The sequence below is a fragment of the Rhinoraja longicauda genome, chromosome 25, assembly GCF_053455715.1.
Source record: "Rhinoraja longicauda isolate Sanriku21f chromosome 25, sRhiLon1.1, whole genome shotgun sequence".
NCBI lineage: Eukaryota > Metazoa > Chordata > Chondrichthyes > Rajiformes > Arhynchobatidae > Rhinoraja > Rhinoraja longicauda.
In genome coordinates this window covers 6,075,918-6,088,581 of record NC_135977.1, presented here as the reverse complement: position 1 = coordinate 6,088,581, position 12,664 = coordinate 6,075,918, and the positions used below count along the sequence as shown (strand labels likewise).

The window sequence follows — 12,664 nt, the reverse complement described above, 5'->3', positions numbered from 1 at the left end:
CCACATTTCTGACTAAAGCATGGGAACCCCTCATAGATTGGGAAGGTTTAATAAATTATATATATCTCTAACTAAACTTAAACATGAATCACCTTCATTTCTAACTGAAATTAATAAGAATTAATAACCAACTTTGACAATGGGATTTCACTGCAATGCTGGCAGTTTTATCGTATTGTATCGTAGAGTGGAACCAATCCTTGAGGGAGATTTAGTTGCTAAAATCTAAAAAAAAAACATAATAAATTAAGACAACATGATAATTACTGAGTTTGTAAAAAAGGAAATTAGCTAAATTGTAGCTTTAACTTCTGTGAGGAACACCTTCACGATGGGATAAGACAATAACACATTTCTGCAATTTACATAATAACAAGCTAATAATGAATGCAGTATTCTGCATTTTGAAAATAGCTATTTATATAACAATTGCATTAATACCAAAATCTTAAACTCTAGAACTTCTGTACTAAATTTCTCAACCCTTCTTCCAGCTCTAAGATATTTCTTAAAATCTATCTTTATGAGCAAGCTTTCCTAAAATCTCTTCATGTAGTCCTGTCAAATTAAGTTTGATAACTCTCCTGTCAAGGACATTGTGACGTTTAGTGACATTGAAAGCTTCTTATAAATGCACGCTATTGTACATGCTTCTGCACAGATAAAGTTTCTGCTTGTCTGATAATTGACATAGAATTTCTCCCCTTTGTACACAGCCTACCAATTCAAGTGCAGGCTAGTATAAGTCTTTCATGCTTGGCTCCTAAGAGGTGTTGCTAAATGTAACAAGTGAAAGCCATGTGTGTTTACCAGAACAATGAGATTCTCACCTTTGTCCAACTAAAATAATTCTATCATTTCAACAATTAGATATCAGATTCTTCAAAGAGGTAAAGGACGCCTTTCTACTCGATGAATAAGTGTTCAGAATCATTCAGTTTAAAAATGCCTTAAAAGGCTTAACTGGAATTTGAGCTTGTTTGTTGCAGAAAAGTCTATTTACATCCGCAATCTGCTGGCTACAGAGAAACCATTTCCAAGAAACATTACATCTGCGTTGACTACATTTATAGATACAAATAAACAGTCAGATATCCAAAAGTACACAATCTACTAGTTAGAAAACAATGGTGGGAAGAAAATGGCAGCCTTGTCAGTAATATTCATAATCCAAGGATAAATAACTGGAACCAGCAACTTGGAGCACATCTCTAAGTCATAAATAACATTTAGGTCCACCCACTCCCACTGCAACTAACCGTAAAGCCGATTGATCAGGCTGATGAGTAGAATGTAATTATTAAGAGTCCAGAGTGTTAATATGTCAGATGCACCGGAATAATGAAATTCCCACTTGCGGCAGCTTTACAGATGGATTAGACGTGACCACAATAAATGTACAATAAATTATCAATGACCTTATCTAAACTTGGCCATGATAGTACAAAAACCAAGGTAATGCAAAGTCCCTCGTCATTCAGCAGGGTTGAGGTGGTTGAAGTAAAGTTGTGATTAGGATGATGCAGGATGGTTCGAGAACCTGATGTTTGATGGGAAGAAGTCGTTCTTGAACCTGGAGTTAATGGTCCTCAGGCTCTGTACCTCAGTACCTCCTTCCCAATGGCAGGGGTGAGAAGAGAACGTGCCAGGTTGGTATGGGTCCTTGCTGATATTAACTGTTTTTGAGGCAGCATTTCCTATAGATCCCTTTGATGGCGGGGAGGTCTGAACTAGTGATGGACTGGGGATATGTCCACCACTTTCTGCAGCACCGTTCATTCCTGAGCATTTGAAATTTCAAACCAGGCCATGATGCAACCAGTCAGTATGTTCCCTACCAAACATTTTGTCGAAGTTCGATAGAGTATTCGGTGACATGCCAAATCTCTTCAAATCTCTGAGGAGGTCAAGGCATTTGTGATCGCATCAAAGTGCTTATAGAGAGCTGTAGAGCTCAAGATGTGTACATCCAAGAACTTGACACTCTCCACTGTCATCCCACCAATGAGGTCAGGTGCATGGTCCTTTGGCTTTCCATCATTGAGATTGCACGGAGTGCAAAATAACATTTGAAAAGTACAATATTTATTTTTGAAACTTTGAGCTCTCTGGGATTAGGGATTATTTCCCAATTAATTTAATCATGGGTCGTTCAATAAAAAAGGCCAAGAACAAAGTTGCAAAACATTTGCGAAGAATTAGGTTAAACAGCCTTTCTCTTTTTTAGGATAGCCCGATAACACAGATCAACAGAGTTTCACACAGAAATATAATAGTTTCTTAAATGACAACTATGCCCCATAGTTGAATGAATGAATGAGTTTATTGGCCATATACAAGGAATGTGCCTTGGTGCTCCGCTCACAAATGACAACACAAACATACAGTTAACAATTAAGAATAAAGCATAAACACATCAAACCAATAAGGATATAATATTACAGTCTAAACATGTGGGTGAGAATAAACCAGAGCAAAAAAGAAACTACAGACTTTGGTTATTGAGTAGAACTACCACTCGTGGGAAAAAAAGCTATTTTTATGTCTGGCTGTGGCTGCTTTGACAGTCCGGAGTAACCTTCCAGAGGGAAGTGCTTCAAAGAGTTTGTGGCCAGGGTGTGAGGGGTCAGAGATGATCTTGCCCGCTCGCTTCCTGGCCCTTGCAGTGTACAGTTCGGCAATGTGGGGGAAGGTTGCAGCCAACAACCTCCTCAGCTGTGCGAACGATCCGTGCAGCCTCCGAATGTCATGCTTGGTGGCTGAGCCAAACCAGAGCATGATGGAGAAGGTGAGGACGGACTCAATGATAGCAGTATAGAATTGGACCATCATTGCCTGTGTTGTCCATCTGGATCAGAGGTATGCGGTCAGCTGGTGGTGTTGTCATCGGAATTAGAAAGGTGTGGGGATAGTCCCACTCCAAGAAATTAAGCACAAAAATCAAAACTGAGGAAGTACAGGATTGTCAGAGGAACTCCCTTTCAGTTGAATGCTGAAATAGAACTCTAAATTCTATAAATTCCATGTCAACAAGTTCACCAGGGTGTTGCAGTAATTCAAGATAATGATTCATTAAATTGAATTACTGCAACATCCTTGTGAATTTGTTGACATGAAACTTACTGAACATGGAACAGAACAGAAAAGGGAATTTATAGTACAGACCCTTCCGCCCAGTTTTCCACTGCCAACTAAGGTGCCCCATCAACATTAGGCCTGCGTTTGGCCCATATCCCTCTAAACTGTTCCTTGTCATGTACCTGTCCACATGCCTTTTAAATGTTGTTATAGTTTCTGTCTCAACTACCTCCTCTGGCAGCTCATTACATATATCCACCATCCTCTGTGTTTTGGCATCCAGTGTTATTATGAGTGAAATTGGAAAAAACAGAAAATGCTAGAAATATTCAGATTTGGCAGCATATGCGGAATGTATTTTTCTCCGCAGATGCTGCATGAGCTGCTAATTATAAAATTTCCTTCCATATTTTGGATTTCAAGCATGTTTTTGCATTAACTGAGATGATCTTGTTCTCATTTCAGCCCCCACGACATTGACATGGAAAATCCAGTAACAAAAACATTGAAGTCCGTGAGGACAAGGATGGGTGTTATCCTTCTGATGATGGAAAATACCAATGCTCAGTACAAATATTGCCTGCCTCGGGATAGGTTTTCCATGTGTTACGTTGGAACAATGATTGCTTTATTATTCGAGGTGTACAGAATCTGAACACTGAAATCATCAGCAAGCACCTACCAAACAATAAGACAAAAGGTCATGGCTGAAACAGCTGAAATTGATAACAGAGCAGCAAAGGATTTGCCAAGGAATGCAATTATAGATGGAGGAGGCACCTAATTCAATACTGAAAACCCACAGCGTTCATTGGCCTGTCTGTTTGGGGTTGCTAGATCAGACCTTTCTGTGTGGAACTTGGAAGAGATGATGTCACATTATCCGATTGAAGACTCTCCTAACGTGAACAAGACACCAGGACTGGGTACTCGTATTAGATATTTTATTCTTGCTGCATTAATCAATCTGCCTCTTCAATATGAAGTCATAACTCTTTAAAGTTTATTTAACAGCAAATAACACACTCAGTTATCACTCTATTCACACACCAAAAGGGCATTAAATAGTGTGTATTAAACTAAAAAGGGCTTACATAAATGCAAGCTAAAGTGGAAAGCCTGAAACTAGGAGCACCATAAAAAAACTCAGAAGAAAAACTGTTCAAAAGGGAATATGAAAAAAACCTTAAAAGCCAACATTAAAAACGTTTTACTACATTAAGGTTTGAGAGTGGTTATACGGAAAGATAAATGCAAGTGAAATTATGATGGACAAGAAGGAACTGACAGCTTTTTATATGAACATTTTCATAATGGAGGAAGAGGACAAATGATGAGCTGTACAAAATCTAAAAAAGTCAAAAGGATTTCATACAGGAATATTCCTGTTAAATGAATTTATCAGTCACCTTTATAATCGTCATTTTTTACTGCTCCGGTTCCTGATTTCCTTCACCTTAAAATTCTCACATTCTCTTTCCAAGCTCTGCATAACTTTGACTATCCCCATTACCTTAAAACACAACTGCCAAGAACGCCACCAGTACTGGTCAAATTGGTCTGAAGAACAGTCTCAAACCGAAACGTCACCCATTCCTTCTCTCCAGAGATCCTGCCTGACCCGCTGAGTTACTCTAGCTTTTAGTGTCTATCTTCGATTTAAACCAGCATCTGCAGTTCCTTCCTACGCATTGGTCACATTGTACATCCTTCACGTTTGTCAGTCCATTACTAGAGTGCCCGGAGCCATATCTACAATTGTCTATGTCATAAAGTTTGAAATTCTTCTCTGAATCCTCCCTCCCCGCCCCCTTTAAGCTGCTCATTGAATCCTTGGGATGTTTTAATATAATAAAGATGTACATATTTGAACCTTTGCTATAAATTTGTAAAACCAAGCGACAAACCTACTTCCAGAATCTGGATTAGTCAGTTCATGTCACTGCATTATTTCAAGACAAGAAAGAGAAATAGTAAATATACAGGTATTTCTGTTCGGCATTGACTGCGAGGATAATAAAGCACTCAGTAGGCAATTTAGCACCTGCACAAATATTTGCAGATGAATGGGGAAGCTAGCTCTTCTTATGAAGAGCAATTCATTGCTGGCTAATTTATTTGAGTTGTCTGAGGACTTACCAGCATCTAAATAGCACATAATGAAATTAAAGAGATTTGACAATAACCATATGACACGAGATGGTCATCAGACACAAAGCAACAGTTTGAGAAGGTAAAGTTAAAAGTAATATTCCTATATTACACAATAACACGGTAATTTAAGAGATCTATACTGAGACTTTAGGTTTATCAGCAATCATTAACCGAGATATGGCACAAAGGTTATTAAGCCTATTTTACCCATGTCAGCCAAAAAAGAGATAAACTAATCCCACCTCCTAGATTATTGGACTACAGATGGTCTATGATGAGGATTTCCACTACCCCTTCAGACCACATGCCACCTAAAGGGTGAAAAACAAAACCCAATCTCAATTCCCCCTCTAATACTTCCTCCAATTATTTTAAAGCTATGCCTTTCATTATTGACCTCCCTGGTATCAGAAATAGGTCCTTCCTATTTACTTCATTTAAGACAAGTAATTTTATACATCTGTTTAAATCCTCCCTCGCAGTTTCCTCTCTCTCAAAGAAAACACCAGAAGCACATTCTCATTAATAACATTTTCCAGCCCAGGTAACATCCTCATAAATCTCCTCTGCACATCCTCTGACACCATTGCATCCTTCCCATAATGACCAGAACAGTAAATAGTATTCCAACTGTGGTCTAATTGTTGTTTTATAAAGTTCCAGAGAGAACTCCCTGGTTTTACATCTATGTCACTGTCAAATCCCTGAAGAACACAAATCCCTCAAGTCAACAGGATATGCTTTCTCAGATCTTTCTGATCTAAACTTCTCACTATCCCACCATTTATTATGTATTTCCTTGACTTGTTTACCATCTCCATATGTACATCATACATCCCTAGATTGAATTCCACTAACACTTTTTAGTCCAACTTTTGTTATAATTCCAACTTTTGTTATAAACTTTTCAGTATCATGTAACTTTTCTTTTCATTTACAATTTTGGTACCTTAGTAAACTTTTTAATCATTGCTATCTCCATTTGTTTAAACCCTTGATATATACCACAAAAAAAGGCAGCTATATAGCTATGAACTATATAGAACTATATAGAAGCCCACTGTGTGGAGCCTTCCAGTCACAAATGCCTGGTCATCGTTGCTCACATTTGGGGATTCCTACACATAGAACATAGAAGAGAAAAGCACAGGACCTTTGACCCACAATATCTGCACCAAATATGATGCCAAATTAGTCTCCTCTGCCTGCTCAAGAGCCATATTCCTGTAGCTACATAAAAGCACCTTAAAAGGCACTATCGTATCTACTTCCACCATATGTTCAAGCACCCACACTCTGCGTAAAAAGTCTTGCCCTAAACAACTCCTTTAAGCTTTCCTCCTCTGACCGTAAAACTATACCATCGCATCTGTGACATTTCCACCATTGGAAAAAAGTTCTGATTGTCTACTTGATCTATGCACTTCTATCTGGTGTCCCTCAGTCTCCAAAACGCCAGAGAAAACAATCCAAGTTTGTCTAACCTCACATGATAGCCAATACCTTGCAAGGAGTTTCGCTAGTGCTACTCGGGATTGTTTCAACTGGAGAGGTAGGGACATGGGAACCAGAGTTCTAGGTCAGAAATTGGAAGGAGTTAGAGGTGAGGACCAGTAAGTCTCAAAGGAAGGACAGGCAGGGTGAGGTGAAGGTATATGGCGACACTGATGGGCTGAAATGTGTTTATTTCAATGCAAGGAGTATTGTGGAGAACGCAGATGAACATAGAGCCTGGATTGATGCTTGGGGCGAGGATGTTGTGGCCATTGTTATAGGTGGTTGTGGGAGGAACATGACTGGCAGCTCAATGTTCTGTGGTTTTGATGCTTCAGCTGTGATTGAGAAGGCAGCAAAAGAGGTGGAGGAGTTGCACCACTGATCAGGGAGATTGTCACGGCGGCACGCAGAGCGGGCACACTGGAGAGTTCATTCCCTAAGGTGGTACAGTGGAGCTTATAAATAAGAAAAGTACAAGCACTCTGATAGGATTGCACTATTAGCACGAGGAATGTAGATATGTAGACAGATGACTAAAAGATGCTAAAGTAACAGGATTGTCTCAGCGGGTGATTTTAACTTTCCCAACATTGAATTAGATTTGCTCAGTGCCAAAGGCTTAGATGGGCCAGAAATTGTGAGGTGTATCCAAAGAGATTTCTTGAAACAGTTTTTACATAGTCCGATCAGAGAAGGGAACATACTGGGCCTTGTGTTGGGAAATGAGTCTGGTCAGGTGACTGGCGTTTTAGAGGAAGATCATTTTGGAGATGGGGAGAAGAAGTTTGCCATACTCCAATTTAGCACCTTCCTGCAATGTTATTAAGCAGAAGCTCGGGAGACCCGGATGGTGGTTTGCCTCCCTGGTGCCGGTGTCCGGGATGTGTCTGAGCGTGTCCAGGATATCCTGAAAGGGGTGGGAGAGGAGCCAGAGGTCGTGGTACATATAGGTACCAACAATATAGGTAGGATAAGGGAAGAGGTCCTGAAAGGAGAATTTAGGGGGGCTAGGAAGAGAGTTAAAAAAAAGGACTTCCAAAGCAATAATCTCAGGCTTACTGCCTGTGCCACGCGATAGTGAGAATAGGAATGGAGTGAGGTGGAGGATAAATACGTGGCTGAGGAACTGGTGCAGGGAGTAGGGATTCAAGTTTCTGGATCATTGGGACCTCTTCTGGAGGAAGTATGACCTGTACAAAAAGGACGGGTTGCATCTGAACCTGAGAGGAACCAATATCCTGGCGGGGAGATTTGCTAAGGTAATTGCGGAGACTTTAAACTAGTACGGTTGGGGGGAGGGACTCAAACACAGATAGCTAATAGGCAGTGTGTGAGGCAGGAGGCAGAAAAGGGAAACACTCAGACCCAATATGTAGGAGAGAAAGAAGTGAAAAGAAATAAACTGAGAATAAGAAATGATGGGTCTCTTAAATGTGTATATTTTAATGCTAGGAGCATTGTAAGAAAGGTGGATGAGCTTAGAGCCTGGATTGACATCTGGAAGTATGATGTTGTGGCGATCAGTGAAACATGGTTGCAGGAGGGTTGCGATTGGCAATTAAATATTCCAGGATTTCATTGTTTCAGATGTGATAGAATCGGAGGGGCAAGAGGTGGGGTGTTGCATTGCTTGTCAGGGAGGATATCACAGCAGTGCTTTGGCAGGACAGACTAGAAGGCTCGATTAGGGAGGCTGTTTGGGTGGAACTCAGAAATGAGAAAGGTTTAGCAACACTTATAGGGGTGTATTATAGACCGCCAAATAGGGAACGAGAATTGGAAGAGCAAATATGTAAGGAGATAGCAGATATTAGTAGTAAGCACAGAGTAGTGATTGTGGGTGATTTCAATTTTCCGTATATAGACTGGGAATCACATTCTGTTAAAGGGCTGGATGGTTTGGAGTTTGTAAAATGTGTGCAGGATAGTTTTTTGCAGCAATACGTAGAGGTACCTACCAGAGAAGGGGCAGTGTTGGACCTCCTGTTAGGAAATGAGACGGGTCAGGTGACGGAGGTATGTGTTGAGGAGCACTTTGGGTCTAGTGATCACAATGCCATTAGTTTCAATATAATTATGGAGAAGGTCAAATCTGGACCAAGGGTTGAGATTTTGGATTGGAGAAAGGCTAATTTTGAGGAGATGAGAAAGGATTTAAAAGGAGTGAAATGGGACTTTTTGTTTTATGAAAAGGATATAATAGAGAAATGGAGGATATTTAAAGGTGAAATTTTGAGAGTACAGAGTCTTTATGTCCCTGTTCGGTGGAAAGGAAAGAATAATAATTTGAAAGAGCCGTGGTTTTCCAGGGAAATTGGACACGGTTCGGAAAAAGAGGGAGATATACAATAAATATAAGCGGCAGGGAGTAAATGAGGTTCTTGAGGAATATAAAGAATGTAAAAGGAATCTTAAGAAGGAAATTAGAAAAGCGAAAAAAAGATATGAGGCTGCTTTGGCAAGTAATGTAAAAGTAAACCCCAAGGGGTTCTACAGATATGTCAATAGCAAAAGGATAGCGAGGGATAAAATTGGTCCATTAGAGAGTCAGGGTGGACAGCTATGTGCTGAGCCGGAAGAAATGGGGGAGATATTAAACAATTTCTTTTCTTCGGTATTCACCGAGGAGGAGGATATTGAATTATGTGAGGTAAGTGAAACAAGTAGAGTAGTGATGGAAATTATGAGGATTAAAGAAGAGGAGGTACGGACACTTTTGAAAAATATAAAAGTGGATAAGTCTCCAGGTCCTGATAGGATATTCCCTAGGACATTGAGGGAAGTTAGTGCAGAAATAGCAGGGGTTATGACGGAAATATTTCAAACGTCATTAGAAACGGGGATGGTGCCGGAAGATTGGGGCATTGCGCATGTTGTGCCCTTGTTTAAAAAAGGTTCTAAAAGTAAACCTAGCAATTATAGACCTGTTAGTTTGACGTCTGTGGTGGGAAAATTAATGGAAAAGATACTTAGGGACAATATATATAATTATTTGGATAAACAAGGCCTGATTAGAAACAGTCAACATGGATTTGTGCCTGGAAGGTCATGTTTGACTAATCTTCTTGAATTTTTTGAAGAGGTTACTAGGGAAATTGATAAGGGCAAGGCTGTGGATGTTGTCTATATGGACTTCAGTAAGGCATTTGACAAGGTTCCACATGGAAGGTTGATTAAGAAGGTTAAATCGTTGGGTATTAATAGTGAGGTTGCAAGATGGATTCAACAATGGCTGAATGGGAGATACCAGAGGGTAATGGTTGACAATTGTATGTCAGGTTGGAGGCCAGTGTCTAGTGGAGTACCCCAAGGATCTGTGTTGGGTCCACTGTTGTTTGTCATTTACATTAATGATCTGGATGATGGTGTGGCAAATTGGATTAGTAAATATGCAGATGATACTAAGATAGGTAGTGTAGTTAATAATGAAGTAGAGTTTCAAAGTCTACAGAGAGACTTGGGCCTTTTGGAAGGGTGGGCTGAAAGATGGCAGATGGAGTTTAATGCTGATAAGTGTGAGGTGCTGCATTTTGGTAGGACAAATCAAAATAGGACGTACAGGGTAAATGGTAGGGAATTGAGGAATGCAGTGGAACAGAGGGATCTGGGAATAACTGTGCATTGTTCCCTGAAGGTGGAATCTCATGTGGATAGGGTGGTGAAGAAGGCGTTTGGTATGCTTGCCTTTATAAATCAGAGCATCGAGTATAGAAGTTGGGATGTAATGTTAAAATTGTACAGGGCATTGGTGAGGCCGAATCTGGAGTATGGTGTGCAGTTCTGGTCGCCAAATTATAGGAAGGATGTCGACAAAATGGAGAGGGTACAGAGGAGATTTACTAGAATGTTGCCTGGGTTTCAGCACTTAAGCTACAGAGAGAGGTTGAGCAGGTTGGGTCTTTATTCTTTGGAGCGTAGAAGGTTGAGGGGGGACTTGATAGAGGTTTTTAAATTTTTGAGAGGGATGGACAGAGTTGACGTGGGTAGGCTTTTCCCTTTGAGAGTGGGGAAGATTCCAACAAGGGGACATAGCTTCAGAATTGAGGGACAAAAGTTTAGGGGTAACATGAGGGGTAACTTCTTTACTCAGAGGGTGGTGGCTGTATGGAATGGGCTTCCGGTGGAAGTGGTGGAGGCAGGCTCGATTTTATTATTTAAGAGTAAATTGGATAGGTATATGGATAAGAGGGGATTAGAGGGTTATGGTCTGAGTGAAGGTAGATGAGACTAGGTCAGGGAGAGTGGTCGGCGTGGACTGGTAGGGCCGAACGGGCCTGTTTCCGTGCTGTAGTTGTTATACGGTTATATGGTTATATGGAAGGTGCACTGGGAGCAATCGTCGTTGGGAGAGTTCACATCTGACGTGCAAGTCGTTTAAAGGCCAATTGATCGATATTCAGAACTGGTTTGTTCCAATAAGGAGAAGGAATAAGGATGACAAAATAAGGATTGGATCTAATGGTAATTAGAACCTTGGTTGATGAAAGTGGTAAATTTGGTCAAAAAGAAAAAGGAAGAGTATGCAGCCTTTAAGAGATTGGAATCAGTCAGGCCCTTTGACAAAATATTTTAAAAAGGTAAAAAGAATTCAAGCAGGCAATTATATATTAGCGTTTCCAGCTACTTTTGCTTTGGCACTACATTACAGTAACGCTGCGGTTCCCAATAATTTTAGTTTTGAGATACAGCACGGAAACAGGCCCTTCGGTCCACCGAATCCGCACCGACCAGCGATCCCCACACATTAACACTATCATATGCACATTAGGTACAATTCACACTTATACCAAACCAATAAACCTACAAACCTGTACGTCTTGAGTGTGGGAGATGATCTCGGAGATAACCCACGCGGTCACGGGGAGAACGTACAAACTCCGTACAGACAGCATCCGTAGTTGGGATCAAACCCAGGTCCCTGGCACTATAAGCGCTGTAAGGCAGCAACTCTACCACTACACCACGTTGCCCATGTTATTGTAAACAAACTGAATACAATTTATAAAAATAATATTCAATCTTTCTCCTGAAATTTTACAGCTTTTGCTCATAACATTGAGATCAGTAACTTCATATATTAATTGTGTTCACCATTATCCATATGTTTTAAAACCTGGAATATGCTAGTGCCCAAGAAAAGGGCAGTTGAGGTTGACTCTTAAAACCAAGTTCTTTAATCAGATTACGTTGCTGGGAGACTATATCTAGAATGATGGCACGGCTTTTTTTAAATCTTCTGAGGATAAGCATGCTTGTGTGTTATCACTATTCCCTGATTTAATTTCAGACCTACAGTCTTTTCTGGTGCTATTATCCAAAGAGCCTGCAAATCCTTTTGTTCTTGTAATTCTTTCCACAGGATGCTTTTAAAAAAAATATCACAAAGATTTTTGGTTTCCCCGTGTTTGCTGTTTATGTCTCTCCACATTTCATATAGTCCAAATATTAACGTGCAAGACCAGCTATGCATTTCAAACAGGCTGTTATTATTTTATAATTCGACCCTTAATAGGTACCCTATCCCATTTTAAATAAAGATAATTTTTCTTTTTAAAAACAAAAAAGGGGTAACTATGTATTTGTCAACACTTCTTTCAGATATTTAGAACGGCTCCATTAAAATATCCCTTCGATGATTCAGGACAAAAATTCTTCCAATACAATTTTGGATGTTTGGATTTATTCATACAGGATCAAAGTACTCTGCATGAAAGGTCCAATCAAGATATGGAAGCACAAGCATCACCATGGCAGCAGTGTGCACAGATATACCCTATCAAACTGCAATCAAATTCCACTCACATTTCAGAGGCTCCAACGTTTTATTGGGACATGACAAGCGCTGTGAAGGTGGATTCTGTGTTCGTTGAAGACAGGCCAACATGATGGAGGAGCTGCGTCTATTCCCACAGTCAACGCCCTCAACTATAACACT

The 12,664-nt window shown here is 40.2% G+C and overlaps 1 protein-coding gene across 2 annotated transcripts in view; it reads right to left on the bottom strand.

The window, feature by feature from the left end:
* fam222aa (family with sequence similarity 222 member Aa) overlaps window positions 1-12,664 on the bottom strand; it is a 168,640-nt gene that overhangs the window by 31,531 nt on the left and 124,445 nt on the right. For both annotated transcript variants that reach the window (XM_078421772.1, XM_078421773.1), the window contains exon 6: window positions 12,532-12,662. In XM_078421772.1, the coding sequence (XP_078277898.1) occupies window positions 12,532-12,662 (131 nt within the window). The remainder of the gene's footprint in view (window positions 1-12,531; window positions 12,663-12,664) is intronic.